General features: G+C 33.8%; 1 protein-coding gene and 1 pseudogene across 10 annotated transcripts in view; one reads left to right on the top strand and one right to left on the bottom strand.

Moving 5' to 3' along the window:
- Positions 1-20671, top strand: part of HERC4 (HECT and RLD domain containing E3 ubiquitin protein ligase 4) — a 141106-nt gene that overhangs the window by 37138 nt on the left and 83297 nt on the right. For 8 of the 10 annotated variants that reach the window (XR_011495375.1, XM_014861832.3, XM_014861833.3 and 5 more), the window contains 3 exons: positions 2038-2259; positions 3389-3480; positions 10552-10682. Coding sequence is in view for 9 of the 10 variants with exons in the window: in XM_014861832.3 (XP_014717318.1) it covers positions 2038-2259; positions 3389-3480; positions 10552-10682 (445 nt within the window). In the remaining variant the exon portion in view is untranslated. The remainder of the gene's footprint in view (positions 1-2037; positions 2260-3388; positions 3481-10551; positions 10683-20671) is intronic. The other 2 variants (XM_070488752.1, XM_070488748.1) reach the window with 1 other exon arrangement.
- Positions 10696-11364, bottom strand: LOC106844415 (large ribosomal subunit protein eL21-like; annotated as a pseudogene).

Here is a 20671-nt window from a genome sequence, read left to right as displayed (position 1 = left end):
GCAGTAGCTAGGGAATTGTTGAGGATGGGCTCAGGTGATAGTACATACTAGTAAAGGCATAGAATCAGGCAAAGGTATTTTATGTATTTGAGTATCAGCATGTAGCTTTATGTGGGTGTTGTGAGAGCATGGGAGACATATTTCAGTTGAGGCTGAAGTAAAAGCAGAAATCTGTTACATTGGATCTTGAATGCCATATTAAGGACTTTGGATTTCTATAGGCAGTCGGGAAGCTGGCATCCCTGTATTCTTTATTGTTACTTTGCCAGCTTCTCTTGATATTTTGGTAGGTAGATCCAAGATAAATTTAAACCCGAAAGTTTTACTGATAGGACAGTTTTCTGTCTTGACTTACAGGTATTCTTTTGCCGTGTTGAGCTTCATGCTTTAGCGATAGCTAATGAAGTTTTTTGATCACTTAGTATGAACTAGGCACATTAAGATGTACAGTGCACAGCGATAAGCATAACGCCACTAGCCCTTATGGTGCAGTCACATAAGTAAAAATATAAATGCATACTATGAAAAAGGACTGTAAAAAAAGAAAGTTAGGATATTTAGAACATATAATGGGGGGATGAACTTAATCTGGGAAATCAAGGAAGGCTTCCTGCTGGGAGAGAGTAGAAGTAAATAGACAAAGATGAGGGGAAGGTTTAGGCAGAGGGAACAGCAATGTGTGAGAAGTAGGCGTTGAAGAATGTAAAGGGAGATGAGTATGGCTAGAGTATAGTGAGTAAGAGAAGAGACTGGTATTAAATGAACGTAGATCATATAGAGCCTTATAGGCTTTGTTAAAAGTGTTTATCCCAAGAGCAGTGAGAAGGCACATATTTTTTTCAGGTGAGCAACATTATCAAATCTGCATTTTTATAATATCTGTATGTATATGTACAAATGTCTGCTAGTATGTGCATAAAGTATTTCTGGAAGTACATATTAGTAACTGGTAAGAGTGGTTATCTCTTGGGAGAGGAACCAGGGATCTAATTTTGGAGGGAAACCTACTTTTAAGTGTGCACTATTTTGTAGTATAAATTTTAAAAAATTAGTTATTAGTGTGTCAGTTATTAGTTTAGTGCCAACTTATTTAATATATCTAAAGTTGTGAAATAAGATGGCAGTGGGGAGCAAAAGTGACAAGCAAAAAAACGATTGTAGGAACCAAGTGAGATGGTGAGGAGTGAATCTATTTGCCATATTTTTCTTTAGGAAGAGAACTGTATACAACCAGAGGCACTCACAGCTAGAATATACAACTATGTACTGGGGGGCTTTGGTAAGAAAAAAAGAAAAAGAAGATTGACAACAGTTGTTAGCTCAGGTGCCAATCTTTATTAAAAAAAAAAAAGAGAGAACTGTATATAACTTGGTGATGGAGTGATACCATCTTGTGTATAAGGTACGAGAGGAGAGGAGTATTAAGGATGATTCCCTATGTTTATGAATTGTGCTACCGAATCAGTTATGATGTCATTTTACTGAGATGAGGAACACTGGGAAGAAAGAGGTCCAGCACATGAGAGATTGGATGGACATCGTGAATTGAGTTTGGGGCATGCTGAACTGAAAGTAGCTTTGAAATATTCAGGTTTAGATGTCAGATAAACAGTTGGATATGTGGGTTTATTGCTCAGAGGAGATGTATGCGGTAGTGAAAAAATTTTGAATGTGATCAGCATATAATTAATATCAAGCCTTGAGCTTGGATAAGTGCCTCTTGGGAGAAATCACAGGAATAAAAGTGAGACCTGAGGAATATTAAAAAGAGAGGGTGCTTTCTTAAGGAGTATAAGGAAATGAGATTCCTCCCAGTTATGCGACTTATTCATCAGTAAAGTCAGTCAAACTTAAAGTGTACTAATACAGAAAGTGTTCTAGGTAGTATTATGTCTCCATATAAGACATAAACTTAATAAAGAGGAATATATATTTCCATCTGATGAGAGGAAGAACATCCCAAAATAGCTGATAATCTTCAAATGAAATTTTTTGTGTGGGAGAAAAATAGTTAATTTTATGATTTTTGTTTTGCAGCAAGTGAAGTCTTCTGTTGGGGACAGAATAAATATGGCCAATTGGGTTTAGGCATTGACTATAAAAAGCAAGCTTCACCACAGCTGATTAAGTCTTTGCTTGGAATCCCTTTCATGCAAGTTGCAGCAGGAGGAGCCCATAGTTTTGTACTCACCCTTTCTGGAGCTATCTTTGGATGGGGACGCAACAAATTTGGTCAACTAGGTCTTAATGATGAAAATGGTAGGTTCTCATTATTTGTAGATAAATGTATTTCTAAAAAGAGATGATCTTTTGAGATGGATCAGTGATTCTTAGTGTCAGAGAGAAACTTACCCAGATCTTTCCTAATATGGAGGTGGGGATGAGAGGTTAATTTACAAATTTCATTCGATAATAATATTTTTAGGGCATGTTGGGAAGGCCAAAAAACCAAAAAATATCATTTTATCATTAAGTAACTATAGAAAGTGTATCTGGACAAAAATTTTTGTTGTTCAATGTTCATTAAAAGAAAGTTGAGAAACGTTTCTTCAAGTTGGTAACCACGTTACTGGCTACGATCGGTGAAAAGAAGCTTTAAAGTTATTCTGGAAAGTAATGGGAAGCATTAATCTATTTGAGTTTTTTAAGGAAATATTTAGATAATCTGTCATAAATTAATCTTTAGTTTGGGCTTCACATTTGACATGGATGCTAGATCATTTAAAAATAAACACTTTGAATTAAAAAAATTATAACCACTTGAAACAAGTTGGGATCTTGGAACCAATTTTTCATAACTACATTAGGTCGAATGCCAATATTTGAAATACAAAAACTAATTTCATAAAGTTCAGCATAATTGTAATGACTTAAATGAACAAAAGTGAGTTGTTCATCTAGTAACAACTGGTTGTGATAGCAGAGAATGCTCTCAGAAAGAATTTTAAAATATTTTTTGCGTGAGAAAAATGTGTCAGATTAGAACATTATGTATCTTTTCTGCTACAAAATAACAAAATTATACTTAATTTTCCAGCTTTTAAGTGGGGTCCTATCAGCTTAGTTATCATGAGGTAAATATAAAGAATGTTGTGTACATATTAGAAGCAGTCAAATAGTTTTGAAATTCCTTCATTGCTGAGATCTGTGCAGATTGGTGTTTAGACAATTTAATATTTAAATTACTCTTTTTAAATCCCTCCTTTATCACAGTAGCATGAATAGAAAGGCCTGGGAGTCCAACTTTTAGTAGGCTTATATCACAAAATCATTGAATTATAGTTAAAATTAGTTAGTCATCATTGTCTGCTGAAGCTGTAGAGGAAACACGTTTTAGAAGAGTTTTAATTTTAAAAATACTGTTAACATCTCTTGTTGGAATTTTCAGATAGGTATTTTCCTAATTTACTAAAGTCACTAAGAACTCAGAAAATAGTTTATATTTGTTGTGGAGAAGATCATACTGCTGCACTAACCAAGGTATTGTACTCCTATAAAACTTCTTTACTATTACTCATGATAGTTATTTCATAATTAGTGAATGTTTTCATGATATTTACATTGAAACATGAGTGTTATTGATATCTAAAAAATAATTTATCTTGGAAAAAGGACCTAGATGATTATTTGTTCTCAAAAGCAATTTACCTTAATTTTCAACTTCATTTTATGTTACGAAGTGTGAATTGTGATCTGCTATTAAATGTGATGATAATATATTTTGTCGAGTGTCTCAGCTTCGTGTGAAATACTGCCTAAATAATATTTTGAATGAAATAATTCCTTTTCAATTTGCCAGGGCTGCTATGCTGTGTATATCAGTCCCATTTATATTGCTCTGCCTAATTTTAATTTAACTCCCATTTAGCTTATAAGTGTTGTATAAAAAGTAATAAAGGAGACTAAATCTCTCTATTATCCATAGGCCAAGTATTATGCAAGCAGTTATAATGAGCTTTCATCACAGTCTTGTTAATGGCTTTAACTCTGACCTCTCACTTCCTTGAGTATGTGCCAACTCGGTTTCAGTACTGTGTAGTTCTCTGGCAATTAGAAGTAAAATGAAAATAAAAACGTTAAACTAATCTTTACCAGGAATAATATTTATTATAGTCATGTTAACGTAAAGGAACTGGCAAATTTTCATTGGCTAAATTAGAAATTAATGTTTTTTGCTTTTTTTATCTTTGGTCCTACATAGTAGATAAAATTGGCAAGAAAAAAATTAACTTCTGATCACTTTGTAAAATTCTACACACTTACTCCCACATTGAGAATTTTAGGATGATAAGAATTATTCTTAGTCATTATCAAATATAGTGTACTCAAGGTATTTTTAAAACTATAATGACCAATTATAAAAGTTAATTTTTAAAAATTTTTATTACTTGCCTTTTAGTAAGGAAGTTTTACTGTAATTGCCAATCTTATTACCATATTTTATTGATTTTTATCATTCAGATTACAAATGTAATCACTAAAATCTTATTTAATCATATTGGAAAGATGGAAATTTTCGTCATTCTCTTTCATTGGTATTTGGAAGAAATAAGGCTGTGCTGAAATAATAGTAAAAAATGTTTTGTATTTTAATTTTTAGGACTAGCTTTGTGGTAGAAAGACTCACAATGTTAATGGTTTTCAAATTCAGCCTTTCAAATAACCACTCATCTTATTTTCCCTTGATATGTAACTATATCTATTGAGTTTTTAAAAACGCTAATTCTATTAATTGTCTGTATTCCTCTCTCATTAGCTTATGATACTTGTTCACTGGAATTTTTGGTGTAATTTTTTTTTTAATTTTATTTATTTATTTATTTATTTATTTAAAGATTTTATTTTTTTTTCATTTTTCTCCCCAAAGCCCCCCAGTACCTAGTTGTATACTCTTCCTTGTGGGTCCTTCTAGTTGTGGCATATGGGACACTGCCTCAGCGTGGTTTGATGAGCAGTGCCATGTCCGCGCCCAGGATTCGAACCAACAAAACACTGGGCCGCCTGCAGCGGAGCGCGCGAACTTAACCACTCGGCCACGGGGCCAGCCCTGGTGTAATTTATTTTTAACAAAATTAGTTTTAAATATCCCCAGAGTAAAATGTTTTATTTTTCCTTGATTTAAGTTAGAATATCGTTCCGTATCCACATATCTTTTGCTTTCCTTGAAGAATTTCTTGCATATAAATTAGGATTGCTTAACAAAGCAATTTTCCTTGTACAAAACCTACATTAGGAAAATGACATTAGGAAAAATTTTAAAATAGACTTTTAAAAACAATAGAAAGACATGCATGTTCGTGGATATGAGGACACTACCACAAAGATGTCAAATTTTTTCAAGTTCATTTACAAATTCACTATGCAAATTACATATACATATTCCTTTTGACTTAGCAATCACGCTTTTAAGAATCTATCCCGATGATAGGAAATTATGTATGCAGAAGGTCATTTATTATGGCATTATTTTAATAGCAATAGAATGGAAGAAATCCAAATGTCCCTCAGTAGTAGCCTGGTTGAATAAACTCTGGTGACTCCATGCACTGGAGTATCATGACATGTAAAACAGAATGAGGAAGATCTCTATATTATGCTGTGGAATGATCTTCAGGATGTATTGTTAAGTAAAAAGAGGAAGGTACAAAGTAGTTACCTTTTGTTTAAGAAAGGGTAAAATATGAAGGTATTACATATTATTTGTATTAAAAAAATTAATAGCTATGCTAAATATGACGTTCCTTATAGTTTGTACTTGGGAACCTAGAAACTGTGACACATAATTAGAAAGCAAACATATATGCATATTTCTGTTTTTTAAAAGTAGTTCTTAAAAATTAAAAACAAAAACCTAGTGGCGCAACTGCAGAAAGAAGAATTCTTTAGATCATTTAAAAATACGGTATTTTCTTGCGTATCACTAGTGGGAAATAGCCTAAGGATAAATTGAATTCACAAAGAAAGCTTAAACTGCATTCTGTAGTCTTATTATTAGTAGTAAAATTGGTAGTGTTGTTTTCAATATATTACATTTAGAGTAGGATAAAGCAAAAAGTACTTTACTGTCATTAGAAACTGCACCTTTCAACTTAAGAGACAAGAGATATAAAATGGTAGGAATTAAATTAAAACCCTGTGGGTCTTTACTTTGAATCACAAGTGTCAATATGAACTCTCATTTTTCCCTTCTAAAAATACAGTCATGTGCCGTATAATGATGTTTCACACATAATAGTGGTGGTCCCATAAGATTAGTACCATATAGCCTCGGTGTGTAGGAGGCTATAACATCTAGGTTTGTGTAAGTACATTCTATGATGTTTGCACAATGATGAAATCGCCCAACGACACATTTATCAGAAAGTGTCTGCATCGTTAAGTGACGCATGACTGTGTGTGTTTTTTTTTTTTGCCATGGCCACTGAAAGGTCCTATAAGTAATTAACCATGTGCAATTTGGAAGCAATGAACATCCTTTGATGTAGACTGTACTAAAAGGAACCAGGGCTGCTTAGAGAAGAGGCTGATCCCATATAAGTATAGCCTTGGGCATTTTATGTTAGAAAAAAGCAAAGACACCAAACTCATGTCAGAAGGACAAGTTGAAGGAGCTTTTGCTGGTTAACAAAAAGAAATAATTACTGCAATAAATGGAAATATATGAAATATATAAAGATCCATGACTTCATAATGATACTCCTCTTCTCCAAATCAATCCAAAGCAAACTTCATTGCTTATCTTTGGAGGTTGCTAGGAGAACAACTCATTTTTCTAAAAATTAGTAAATGAGAAAGAAGCATTTCTCCCTAGGATGCAAGGATGATACAACATCTGCAAATCAGTGAGTGTGATATACTACATTAACAGAATGAAGGATAAAAATCATATGATCATTTCAATAGATATAAGAAAAGCATTTGACAAAATTCAACCTTCTTTCATGATAAAATTTTCAACAAGTTAAGTGTAGAAGGAATGTACCTCAGCATAAGAAAGGCCACATATGACAAGCCCACAGCTAACATTGTACTCATGATAGTTTTTTTCTTTTCTTTTCTTTTTTGTTTGGTGAGGAAGATTAGCCCTGAGCTAACATCTGTGCCATTCTTCTTCCACTTTATGTGTGGATTGCCACCACAGCATGGCTGATAAGTGGTGTAGGTCTGTGCCTGGGATCCGAACCTGCTGCCAAAGTGGAGAATGCTGAACTTAACCACTATGCCATGGGGCTGGCCCCTGAAAGCTTTTATTTTAATATCTGGAATAATACAAGGATGTCCACTCTTACCACTTGTATTCAAGATAGTACTGGAAATCCTAACCAGAGCAGTTAGGCAAGAGAAAGAAATAAAACTCATCCAAATTAGAAAGGAAGAAGTAAAATTGTCTCTGTTTGTAGATGACATAATATTAAATATAGAAAACCCTAAAGACCCCACCAAAAAACTGTTAGAAGTAATAGATGAATTCAGTGAAGTTGCTGGGTACAAAAATCAACATACAAATATCGATTATGTTTCTATAGACTAAGAACAAACTATCCAGAAGAGAAATTAATAAAGCAGTCCCATTTACAATAGCATCAAAAACAACAAAACACTTAGGAATAAATTTAACCAAGGAGGTGAAAAACTTGTACACTGAAAACTGTATAAGACATAAATGAAACAAATTGAAGAAGACACAAATAATAGATGTCTCATGTTTTTGGATTGGAAGAACTAATGTTGTTAAAATGTCCATACTAAAAGGGATCTACAGATTAAGTGCAATCCCTATTAAATTTCAGTGGCATTTTTTACAGAAATAGAACAGACAATCCTAAAATTTGTGTGGAATCACAAAAGACTCAGAATAGCCAAAGCAATTTTGAGAAAGAACAACAAAGCTGGAGGTATCATGCTTCCTGATTTCAAACTATTTTACAAAGCTATAGTAATCAAAACAGTATGGTACTGGCATAAAAACAGACACGTAAACAGTTAAACAGAATAGATAGCCCAGAATAAACCCACACATGTATGGTCAACTAATCATTGACAAGGTGCCAAGAACATACAATGGCAAAGGGTAGTCTCTTCAATAAATGGTGCTGGGAAAATTAGATATCCACATGCAAAAGAATGAAACTGGACCCCTATCTTGCACCACTCAGAAAATGTAACTTAAAATGGATTAAAGACATTAAAACCTGAAACTTGTAAAATTCCTAGAAGAAAACGTGGAGAGAAAACTCCTTGTCATTAGTCTTGGCACTCCTATTTTGGATATGACACCAAAAGCGCAGGCAACAAAAGCAAAAATAAACAAGTGGGACTACATCAAAATAAAAAAGCTTTTGCACAGCAAAGGAAACAGTTAACAAAATGAAAAGGCAGCCTATGCAATGGGACAAAATATTTGTAAACCATATTCTCTGGTGAGGAGTTAATATCTAAAATATATAAGGAACTCATGTAACTCAGTGGCTAAAGAACAAATAATCTAAAATGGGCAAAGGACCTGAATAGACATTTTTCCAAAGAATACAAATGGCCAAGAAGTACATGAAAAGATGCTTAATATCAACCTCGCGGTCATTAGGGAAATGCAAATCAAAACCACAAAACCGCACGTCACATCTCTTAGGATGACTGTTATCAAGAAAACAAAGGAGAAGTGTTGGCAGGAATGTGGAGAAAAGGGTAACCCTTGTACACTACTGGTGGAATGTAAATTGGTGCAGCCATCATGGAAGACAGTATGGAAGTTCCTCAGAAAATTGCTAATAGAACCACTGTACAACCCAGCAGTCCCACTTCTGGATATATATATGAAGGAAATGAAAACAGGATCTTGAAGAGATAACTGCACTCCCATGTTCATTGCAGCATTGTTGACAATAGTCAAGATATGGAAACAACCTAAGTGTCCATTGCTAGGTGAATGGATAAAGAAAATACAATACATAGAAAATGCAGTACACGTGCATGTGCACACACACACATATATAAAGGAATATTATTCAGCCATAAAAAGAGGGAAATCTTCCCATTTGCAACAACATAGATAAAGCTGGAGAGCATTACGCTAAGTGAAATAAGCCAGACAGAGAAAGGCAAATACTATATGGTATCATGTAAATGTGGAATCTTAAAAAAAAAGTCAAATACATCGAAACTAGAATGGCGGTTGCCTGGGACTAGGGGTGGGGAAAATGGGGAGATGTTAGTCAAAGGGTCCAAGTTCTGAGGATCTAATGTACAGCGTGGTGACTGTAATTAACAATATTGTATACTTGAAATTTGTTAAAAGAATAGATCTGAAACATTCTTACCAAAAAAAAAAAGTATGTGAAGTGGTAGATACGTTAATTAATTTGATTGTAGTGGTTGTTTCACAATGTATGTATGTGTCAAATCACATTGTACACTTTAAATATATATAATTTTATTTGTGAATTGAATTATACCTAAATAAAACTACATAAAATAATACCAATTACAAAAACTATAAGAAATAAAAATAAACAGTTCTGCTATTTGTGTCAAAAAAGGAAATAATATTAATTTTGTAAGTGTGATAATAGTATTGTGTTATATATTGTATCTCTTAGAGGTATATGCCATTGAAGATACATACACATTTATAGGTGAAGTGATTTGATGACCACAATTTGCTTTAAAGTACTCCAGTATTTTTTTTTGCTTTAAAGTACTCCGAAAAGTGAAAGTGGCAAGGGCATTGGTGAAACAAGATTATCTAACTTTTGCCAGTTGTTGGAACTGACTGATGGTTATATGATGAATCATATGTCTTTTTGTCTTTACTTTTGTGTATTTGTTTGAAATTTCCCATGGTAAAAATTTTAGAAAGAAAAATCAGTTTTCCTTATACAGCAATTTGTATAAATACTTATGCTATTAAATGATGAAAACAGGATATAAAATTGTATATATATATACAGCTATGAAGAAAAACAGTGAAATTGAAAAAATACTAATTTTGCTTGTGTTAAAATGTCATCACAGATTACTTTTTATATGCATAACCTCTAATCCAGTTAAGTATTTTATAATAAATTTTTAAAAGGCCATCTATATTGTAGTGACTGTATGCTAAAAATAGCTACATTTGTACAATCTGGTTACATAGTCTCTTTTTGCAGAGCTTTTATGTTAAAAGCATAACTAGTTTGAAAACTTGATACCATTTTTAGGGTTCTATGAAATTTTATGGGTGTGTACTTAGGGATTTAACAAGGATATAATGTTAGTGAAAGGCAATGCCAAAAATAATTATTAGTCTCTTAAATGATCACTTCATCAAAATGTCTTACAATGATGAGAACATAATGAAATACTTTAAAAATATGTGAAAATATTTAGCCATCAACCTGGAACTCTCTTAGTTTTACGACATTTTACCTTGAAAAGTCAGCTATCATCTGTTAAATTGTGGAGATAATAGAAGAGAAAAATTGACTCCATATTAAAGATTGATGTATGTTTTTGAAGATTATTTTCTTTTCTCGGGCCATATAATGATAAAAGCTGTTGTTTTTTTTTTAGGAAGGCGGAGTATTTACTTTTGGAGCTGGAGGGTATGGTCAGTTGGGTCATAACTCTACCAGTCATGAAATAAACCCAAGGAAAGTTTTCGAACTTATGGGAAGCATTGTAACTCAGATTGCTTGTGGAAGGTAAGCTATTATATAAAAAAGTAGTTTGGTCTCTATGACACAACTGTTTAGGTTTTTTTTTTTCTTATAGTCCAGAGGACTTTTATTTTTTTACACTGATGTTATGCCATGAATTCATGGAGAATGGATTCCAGCAGCTCAGGCTCCTTTCCATTGGTTCTCACAAAGTGTCCTTCTCTGGCTGGAGCAGTCTGGTGCTTCAGTTGAACACAAGTACCTTTCTCTTTGGCTTCTTTTTTTTTTCCTGATCATTTTCATTCATTTTGCAGGAAGCTATCTCAGCTCTCAGAGTCCTTTATATGCTCAGTATGAACATTAATTCTCTTGACAAGAAAATCTTGCCCTTAACTTGTTTGTTTACAATAATGCCAACAGCATGCTGGGTAACATTGTAGACTCTTCTGGTTTTGCTGTGATAACATTTGTGGGGCATTCATTTTTGAACAGTGCCCAGTTTCTTGATATCTACAGTATCACTTTTCTTGCAGATTCACAAGTATGTGGCTGAAGAAACAACTCCATGTTTTCTAAAAGATGTAGAGAACATACAGGGATGTCTCTCTTCTTTTCCTTTGTGTTGGTCATTTTTGCAAATTACTAGAAGGTGGCAGTTCCACCTGAAAGTAGGGATTTTTTTCTTAATGAATCTAGTAATCTAAAATGAAAAACATTCTCTCCTGAAGGCCTAGTTTGCTGCTAAGGAATCATAGTAACCGGAGAAACATTTTATGCTGATTATTTTGTCTTTCTCTCTTTGAAACAGATTTATCTGAGGCAAGATAGTGATAATGTATGTGTAACGTTGTATTTATTGTACATAGCATTCACACTTAAAGGGAAACTATAGATCATCGTTTTTTCTTTTTTACCTTTTTTTCTTTGAAGAATGAGGAAATTTACCAATTAATTATTTAGCAGATAAGATGAGTTAGCGGTGAAAGTTGAATTAGAATACTGATGTCCTGATTCCTAGTTCTTGGGAGTAAATTAAAGAGTCAGAGCTTTGAAATTGAACTTCACTTTTGGTGGGTTAAATTAGGTAGACTCCCAAGAAGCAAAATTTACTTTGCTTGACTAACACAATTTTGACCACTTACATTAATTTTTTTCCATCTAGTCTGTATTCTTAGACAATATATTTAGTTTTGCCAACTGTTAACTTCAAATACATGGACTCACACTATAGGTAGCCTTTGTTGACTTTTTTTCATTTTTAACATCATGCTTGTTTGATTATCCATAGATGTGTAGCTATGGTCTTCCATCATTAGTTCTCATTGTTTTGTTTTATTCAATTACATGCGATTATAATTATTTACTTATTCTGTTACTGATGGACATTTGGGTACTTCCAGTCTTTGGCAATTACAACTAATGTTATTTTGAACATTTATTATATGATATATATGTATTTCTAAAGTATATACTTAAAATGGAATTGCTGGGTCATAGAGGATACTCAATTTGAATTTTGCAGGTTAATGTGACCCTGTTTACGAGAATAGTTATGCCAGTTTACATTCCCGTTAGTATTATATGGAAATTCCTGACTCTATATCCTTGTTACCATATGATATTGTCAGACTTTCAAATTTCTGCTAATCTCTTGGATATATAGCATTACTTAATCATGATTTTAATTTGTATTTTCATGATTTCATAGGGATTGCATTGAATCTGTAGATCACTTTGAGAGGTGTTTGACGTCTTAACAATATTAAGTCTTTCAATCTATGAACATGGGCTGTCTTTCCATTTATTTGTCTTCTTTAATTTCTTTCAGTAATATTTTGTAGTTTTTATTGTATATCTTTTACCTGTTTGCTTAAGTTAATTCCTAAGTATTTTCTTCTTTTTGATACTATTATAAATGGCATTGTTTCTTAATTTCTTTTTGGATTCTTCATTATTAGTGTATAGAAATGCAACTGATTTTCATATGTTGATTTTGTATCCTGCTGCTTTGCTGAATGTTTTTATTAGTTTTATTAGTTTTTCTGTAGAATCTTTAGGGTTTTCTACATATAAGGTCATATCATGTATATAGAGAGATAATTTTACTTCTTTTCCAATTTAGATGCCTTTTATTTCTTTTCCTTGCCTCATTGCCCTGGCTAGCACTTGCAGTACTGTGTTAGAAGTGGCCAAAGTAGGCATCCTTGCCTTGTTCCTGATCTTAGAGGAAAAGCTCATTATTGAGTATAGTGTTTGCTGTGGGTTTTTCATATATGGCTTTTATTATGTTGAGATAGTTTTCTTCCATTCCTAGATTTTGAGTGTTTTTGTCATGAAAAGGTGTTGAATTTTGTTAATTTTTTTTCTGCATCAATTGAGATGATCATGTGGGTTTTTGTCTTCATTCTGTTAATGTTGTATAGTACATTGATCTATTTGCATATGTTGAACCATCCTTTCATTCCAGGAATAAATCCCACTTGCTTATGTTGTCTAATCCTTCTATTATGCTACTGAATTTGGTTTGCTATTCTATTGAGGATTTTTGCATCAATGTCCATAACGCATAGTGGTCTGTAGTTTTCTTTTTTTTGTAGTACCCCGTGTGGCTTTGATATCAAGACAATGCTGGCCTCATAGAATGAGTTGGAAGGTTTTCACTCCTCATCAGTTTTTTGGGAAAGTGTGAGAAGGTTTGGTGTTCTTTTTTAAATGTTTGCTAGAATTCACCAATAAAGCCATCTGCTCCAGAGCTTTTCTTTGTTGGGAGATTTTTGATTATCTCATCAATTTCCTTACTAGTTATAGGTCTGTTCTGGTTTTCTCTTTCTTTATGATTCAATGTTGATAGGTTTTGTTGTTCTAGTAATTTGTATATTTCGTCTAAGTCATCTAATTTATTGACAAATACTGGTTTATAGTACTCTCTTAGGAACCTTTTTATTTTGACAACATTGGTAATAATTTTCCCATTTTCATTTCTGATTTTAATAATTTGAGTCTTCTCTTTTTTTCTTAATCAGTCTAGCTAAAGTTTTGTTGATTTTGTTGGTCTTTGCAAAGAACCAACTTTCGGTTTTGTTGACTTTTGCTATTGTTCTATTCTCTGTTTCATTTGTCTTAGCTCTAATTTTTATTATTTCCTTCTGCTAGCTTTGGGTTTTATTTGTTTTTTTTTTTAGGTCCTTAAATTATAAGGTTAGGTTGTTCACTTGAGATCTTTCTTGTATTTTGTGTTTATCACACATTATAATTTTCCCGCTTATCACTGTTTTCCCTGCATCTCATAAGTTTTGATATGTTATATTTTCATTGTTGTTCATCTCTTAAGTCTTTTTAAATTTCCCTTAGGATTTCTTTGATTCATTGGTTATTTAAGAGTGTGTTGTTTAATTTCCATAAATTTGTGAATTTTCCAATTTTCTTATGTTAATGATTTCTAATTTCATTCCGTTGTGGTTGGAGAAGATACTTTGTATGGTATCTATCTTTAAAATCTATTTAGACTTAATTTTTGGCCTAACATATGGTCTAGCCTGGAGAACGTCCCATGTGCATTTGAGAAGAATGTGTATGTTGTTCTTGTCGTTGGGTAGAGTGTCCTGTTAGATCTAGTTGGTTTATTGTGTTGTTGAAGACCTGTGTTTCCTTACTTATATTCTTTCTGGTTATTTTGTCCATTATTGAGAGTGGGGTATTAAAATCTCCCAACTATTGTAGAACTGTCCATTTCTTTCCTCAGTTCTGTAAATTTTTGGTTCATGTGTTTCGATGGTCTCTTACTAGATGCATAAACGTTTTTAATTATTATATCTTCTTGTATTGAACCTTTTGTTAATATATAATGTCCTTCTTTGTCTCTTGTAACTTTTTTTGGTTGAAAGTCTGTTTTCTCTGATAACAGTATGGCTACCCCTGCCCTCTTTTGCTTATTTGCATGGAATATCTTTTTCTGTCTTTTCATTTTTGACCTATTTGTGTCTTTGGATGTAAAAGTGAGTCTCCTGGAGCCGGCCCCGTGGCCGAATTGTTAAAGTTCCATGTACTCCACTTTGGTGGCCCAGGTTTGCAGGTTCAGATCCCAGGTGCAGACCTACCCCACTCATCAGCCATGCTGTGGAGGCATGTCACATACAAAAAATAGAGGAGAATTGGCACAGATGTTAGCTCAGGGTTAATCTTCCTCAAGAAAGAAAAGGGGAGGATGGGCCACGGATGTTAGCTCAGGGAGAATCTTCCTCACCAAAAACAAAGGAAGAAAAAAAGTAAAGTGAGTCTCTTGTAGATGGCATATTGTTGGATCATGTTTTTTCAATCCATTCTGCCAGTGTCTCTCTCTTTTATTTTTGTGAGAAAAATTGGCCCTGAACTAACATCTGTTGCCAATCTTCCTCTTTTTTTTGAGGAAGATTAGCCCTGAGCTAACATCTGCTGCCAATGCCCCTCTTTTCTGAGGAAGACTTGCCCTGAGCTAACATCTGTACCCACCTTCCTCTATTTTATATGTGGGACGCCTGCCACAGCATGGCTTGATAAGCGGTGCTTAGGTCTGCACCCAGGACCCAAACCAGTGAACCCCAGGCTGCTGAAGTGGAACGTGCAAACTTAACTGCTGCACCAGTGGGTGGACCCCCAATTTTCCTCTTTTTGCTTAAGGAAGATTGTCACTGAGCTAACATCTGTGCCAATTTTCCTCTATTTTATGTAGGACACCACCATGGCTTGGCTTGACAAACAGTGCTAGGTGTGGACCTGGGATCTGAACCTGTGAACCCTGGCCCGCCAAAGTGGAGCATGGGAACTTAAGCATTATGCCACCAAGCCAGCCCCATGCTGTTCTCTGTCTTTTGAGTGGACAGTTTAATCCATTTGCATTTAAAGTAATGATTGAGATATAGGGACTTCTGTCATTTTGCTTTTTGTTTCCTGTATGCCTTCATACTATTTTTGTCCCTCATTTTCTGCATTACTGTCTTCTTTTGTGTTTATTTTTTTCAGTGAATGTTTCAATTCTCTTCTTATTTCCTTTTCAGTATAATCTGTAGCTATTTTCTTTGTGGTTACCATGGGGATTACATTTAATATCCTAAAGTTATAGCACTCTTCAGTCAGATTTATGCCTAACTTTCAGTAACTACAAAAGCTCTGTTCCTCTGCAGCTCTGTTCCCACCCCCTTTCACTTATTGATATCATGAGATAACTTATTTATGCATTGTGTCCAAAAACACAAATTAATGATTTCATGCATTAGTCTTTTAAATTATGTAGAAAACTAAATGTGGAGTTATACACGCATAGTCTCCTCCATTATCAACATTGTCTACCAAAGTGGTATATTTGTGACAATTGATGAACCTACATTGACAAATCATTATCAGATGTGCATAGTTTATGTTAGGGTTTATTCTTGGTGTACATTCTTTGGATTTGGACAAAGGTATAATAACATGTATCTGTCATTAAAGTATCAGAGAGAGTAATTTCACTGCCCTGAAAACCCTCCATGTTCCATTTATTCATCCCCACCCTCCTCTATAACCCTTGGCAACCAGTCATCTTTTTACTCTATTAGTTTTACCATTTCCAGAGTATCATATCATTGGAATCATACAATATGTAACCTTCTCACATTAGCTTCTTTCACTTAGTAATATGCATTTATTGTTCGTCTGTGTTTTTTCACAGCTTGATTGCTGATTTCTTTTAAGTGCTGAGTAACATTCCATTTTCTTGATTTACCACAGTTTATTTATCCATTCATCTACTGAAGGACATCTTTTTTCCCCCAGGTTTGGCAATTATGAATAAAGCTACTCTGAACGTCTTTGTACAGGTTTTTGTGTGGACTTTTAACAAGTTTTTAACTCCTTTGGTTAAATAATGAGCACAATTGTTGGATCATATTGTAATAGTATGTTTTGTTTTATAAGAAACCACCAAACTGCCTTCCAAAGTGGCTGTATCATTTTGTGTTCCCATGTTGGCTTATTTTTTTCATTTTGGGTGGGCCGCACTTTCCAATTTTTTTGTATGCCCTGTGTTTTTGTTTCTTTGTTTTGTGAACTAGACATTTGAAGCTAATAATGTGGTAACTATGGAAATCACATTCTCTGCTTTCTCCACAGCTAGCCAATTTTTCTTTTGTTTTTGTTTTTTGATTGCTGTAGGTTCTCTCTATGCCAGTGATCAGCCTGAGGTGTAAACATAAGGTCTTCTCAGGTCTTTTCTGAGCACGCACCTTTTCTTGGGTATGCATAGTGACTTTCTAAATCTTTTGTATATACACTTACTTTAGAATGTTCTAGATCTTACATGTCTGACTCCCAACAGGGGAAAAAGAAAAAGACATGAAGGGGAGGAAATAAGAATAAAATAAAAGGGAAAAAAGCACTAGCCCTCTAAATTCTCTTGAAGTCTCTTCAGCTCAGGGGGATAGGCTTGCAACAGTTGGTTGGAAGGGGTGCAACAATGACTTACCCATCTTTGTGCCTGCATTTCTGTGATCAGAAGCATGGATCAGAGTATCAGTCTCAAATATAAGGACATTGCCTTATTATTATTAATAATTATACATTATTGCCTACCCTGGCTGCCACAGTCTATCTACAAGCTACTCCTTGAGCACATGGATAGCTGCCTGTCACAGGGCTTAGCAGGGAGTGGATAGGTGGCTACTACTATGCAAAGAGCTTAAATGACCAAAATTAATTGCAATTTACCACCCAATCCTTACCCTAGAAATCGCAAGCCTTTAATAGACTTGAGATTAGTTACATCAGACAGATTCTGCCAGGGCAATTGTTGTCTAGGTGAGGAGACAGATTGCTGGTCCTTCCTTCCTACTCTACTGTCTTCTCAGAATTGTCCTCTCATAGCTTCATCTTTGAAAACTCCTTCACTTTCCTGCTCTTCAGTGCCACTGTTGCCCTAAGTTAAGTTCTGTATGTATGTGAATCTGTTTCTGTGATCTCTGTTTTATTCCTTCAATCTATGTGTCTATCACTGTGTCACTTTGACACTATATAATTTGTATGACACTATGATAAATTCTGCTGTTTAGGATAAAGCAAATCCTTGCTATTCTTCCTGTTTTTCAAGAATGCCTTGGCTGTTTCTGGCTTTTTACTTTCGCAGAAATTTTAATATCAGTCTGTCAAATTCTCCCCCCAAAAATCCTTTTGGGATTTTAATTAGTACTGCATTGAATCTCTAGATTAATTTGTGGGAAAGTTATCTTTATAATTTTGGCTTTTCTCATCAACCTCCAAACTTCTTAAGTATCTTCTGATAAAATGTTTAAAATTTTTCATCATACAGATCTTGTACATCTTTTGGTAATTTTATTCCTAGGTACTTCTTTTTAATGCTATTATTTTAAAACTTCTTCTTTCGAAGCTGTCTTTGAGGTGTAGTAATTGTCTTTGGCGTGATGTTTATATATTGATTTTAAATCCAGCTGCCTTGGTAAACTCTTATTAATAACATAGTAATGTATAAAATCACATCATCTGTGAATCAGTTTAGTTTTGTTTATTTCTCTTAATGCTTAACATATATAAATTTCTTGGCTTAATTTCTTGGCTGGGATACCAGGATAATGTTCACTGGAAGTGCTGAAGATCAACCTATCCTTGTGCTATTTCCTGTCTATGGGAAAACTTTCGATTAAGTATACAATCAAAGGTTATGTTTGCTGTAAGTTCTTTGTAGATAACCTTTATCAGATTAAGGAATTTCTCTTTTATGCCTAGAGTTTTTAGAGGTTTTTTTTTTTTAAATCATGGATGGATGTTAAGTTTTTAATGTTCTTTCTGGATCTATTGAGATGATCTATGATTTTTCTCCTTTAATCTGTTAATGTGGCGAATTATATAGATGGATTTTCCTAATTAAAAATAGCTTTGTTTTTCTGCAGTAACACCAATTTAGTTGTTATATATTACCTTTTCATACAGTGCTGCATTTGGTTTGCTAATATTTTTAAAATATTAGTTGTATTTATATTTATCAGTGAGCTTGGTTATAATTTTCTGTTTTTCTTTTTGCCAGGTTTTATTGTTAAGGTTATGCTAGTTTAATAATATAAATTGGGGTACGTACCCTTGCCTTGTGTTTGTTTGAAACAGAATTACTTCGAAGGTTGTTAGACCTTGTCATTAAAGCCATCTGGGCTTGGTATGTTCTTTTTTGGAATTTTAAAACATTCTTCATTTCTTTTTGACTACAGGGTAACTTTTTAAATTTCTTTTTAAGTCAATTATTTGTAAGTTAAATTTTTCTAAGAATTTTTCCATTTTTGCTTAAATTTTAAATGTATTGATGTAAAATTTACAGTGTCTGTATTAGTCTATTGCTGTGCTCAAACAACATATCAGTGATATATAATAATGTTTGTTTCTTACTCTGTAGATTGGTTGAGGTGGTTCTTCCTCAGGCCGTGGATCAGCTGGAGTGGTTCTTATTTTCCCTGCAACTTGGAGCAGCTCTCTTTCAAGTTGCCTGTTCATTGGGGTGGCTTTGCTCAGTAGGTGGCTGACCTGGGGTGTCTTTCTTGCTTGTTTCATTCTTGGGCCCAGTACAGAGGGACAGCAGCTACCTCTGGGTATTGTATTCTCTTGGTGGTGGTACCAGCGTACATACATCCTAAGCTTTTGCTTGCATCACATTGCTAAAATCCTGTTGACCAAAAGCAAATTACATGGTCAAACCTAAAGTTAAGATAAGGGTAATACATGGTGCTCGTCCACCGTCAGGCCATGACAAAAATGTGCATGTTTAATACTACAGGATTATAAAGAAATGGGGTTACTGTTTCAGTCTATCACAGTATTATCTTAGAATTTTTTTCATTGTAAGAAAAAAATTCACCAATCTGTTGTCTACTTCTGTGAGTTTGTTTTTGTTTTGTTTGTTCATTTGTTTTGCTTTTTATATTTCACATGTGAGTGAAATCATGGAGTATTTGTCTTTCTCCATCTGACTTGTTTCACTTTGCATAGTACTCCCAAGGTCCATCCATGTCGCAAATGGCAAGATGACATCTTTTTGTTTATGGCTGAGTGGTATTCCATTGTGTATACATACCACGTCTTCTTTATCCATTCACCTGTCAGTGGACACTTAGGTCGTTTCCAGCTATGTGTTTGTTTTTATCTGCTCATTTCTTCTCAGTTACTGAAGAAGTTACGTTACAGTGTCCTCCACTGTTTGAATATTTTCAATTTCTCCTTGTAGGTCTGTCAGTTTTTGCTTTTGAGGCTATGTTTGTAAGTGCCTAAAATAAAATTTTATGTCTTCTTGGTAAATTTGTCCTTTTGTCATTGTGGTTGTGATCTTCTGGATCTCTAGTAATACTTTGGTTTCCTTAAAGTCTGTTTTATCTGATGTTAATAGAGCTATACCTGCTTTTATATATTTTCTTTCCCATTCATTTACCTGGTGTGTATATTTCTCCTGTTCTTTTACTTTGTCTTTCTGTATGTTTTAGATGAATCTCTTGTAAACAGCATTAAGTTAGGTTTTTTAAGTCCAGTCTGGTTGTCTTCTAAATGGACCATTTTGTCAGTTTATATTTTTTTATAATTGCTAATATATTTGAGTTTAAACCTGACATCGTATTTTGTACTGTTTGTGCCACCTGTTTGGTTTCATTTTCTTTCTTTTCTTTTTTGCCTTTCTTTGGATTGATAATTTTTAAGTCAGTTTAATTCCTTCTGCTTGTTTGGAAATTATATCCTCTTTTTCATTTGTTACTCTAGAAATAACAACATTTATCCTTAATTTATTTTGACAAATACTTTTCCCTTTTTTCAGGCAATATAACGACCTCTGTTTACCTTTCCAAGCTTTTCATTCTCTCTCTATTTTTAAACCCCACAAGAACATTGCTTCACATATAGTCAGTATACTTTTAGAAATACCTATATGTATTCATTCTACTATGCCATTTTATATAAGGGTCTTGAGCATCCATGGATTTTGGTATCCTTGGGTTCCTGGAACTAATCCCCCGCAGATGCCGAGGGACAATCAT

This window comes from Equus asinus, chromosome 2 (genome assembly GCF_041296235.1).
Source record: "Equus asinus isolate D_3611 breed Donkey chromosome 2, EquAss-T2T_v2, whole genome shotgun sequence".
Lineage (NCBI taxonomy): Eukaryota > Metazoa > Chordata > Mammalia > Perissodactyla > Equidae > Equus > Equus asinus.
This window is presented reverse-complemented; position numbering and strand designations above follow the sequence as displayed.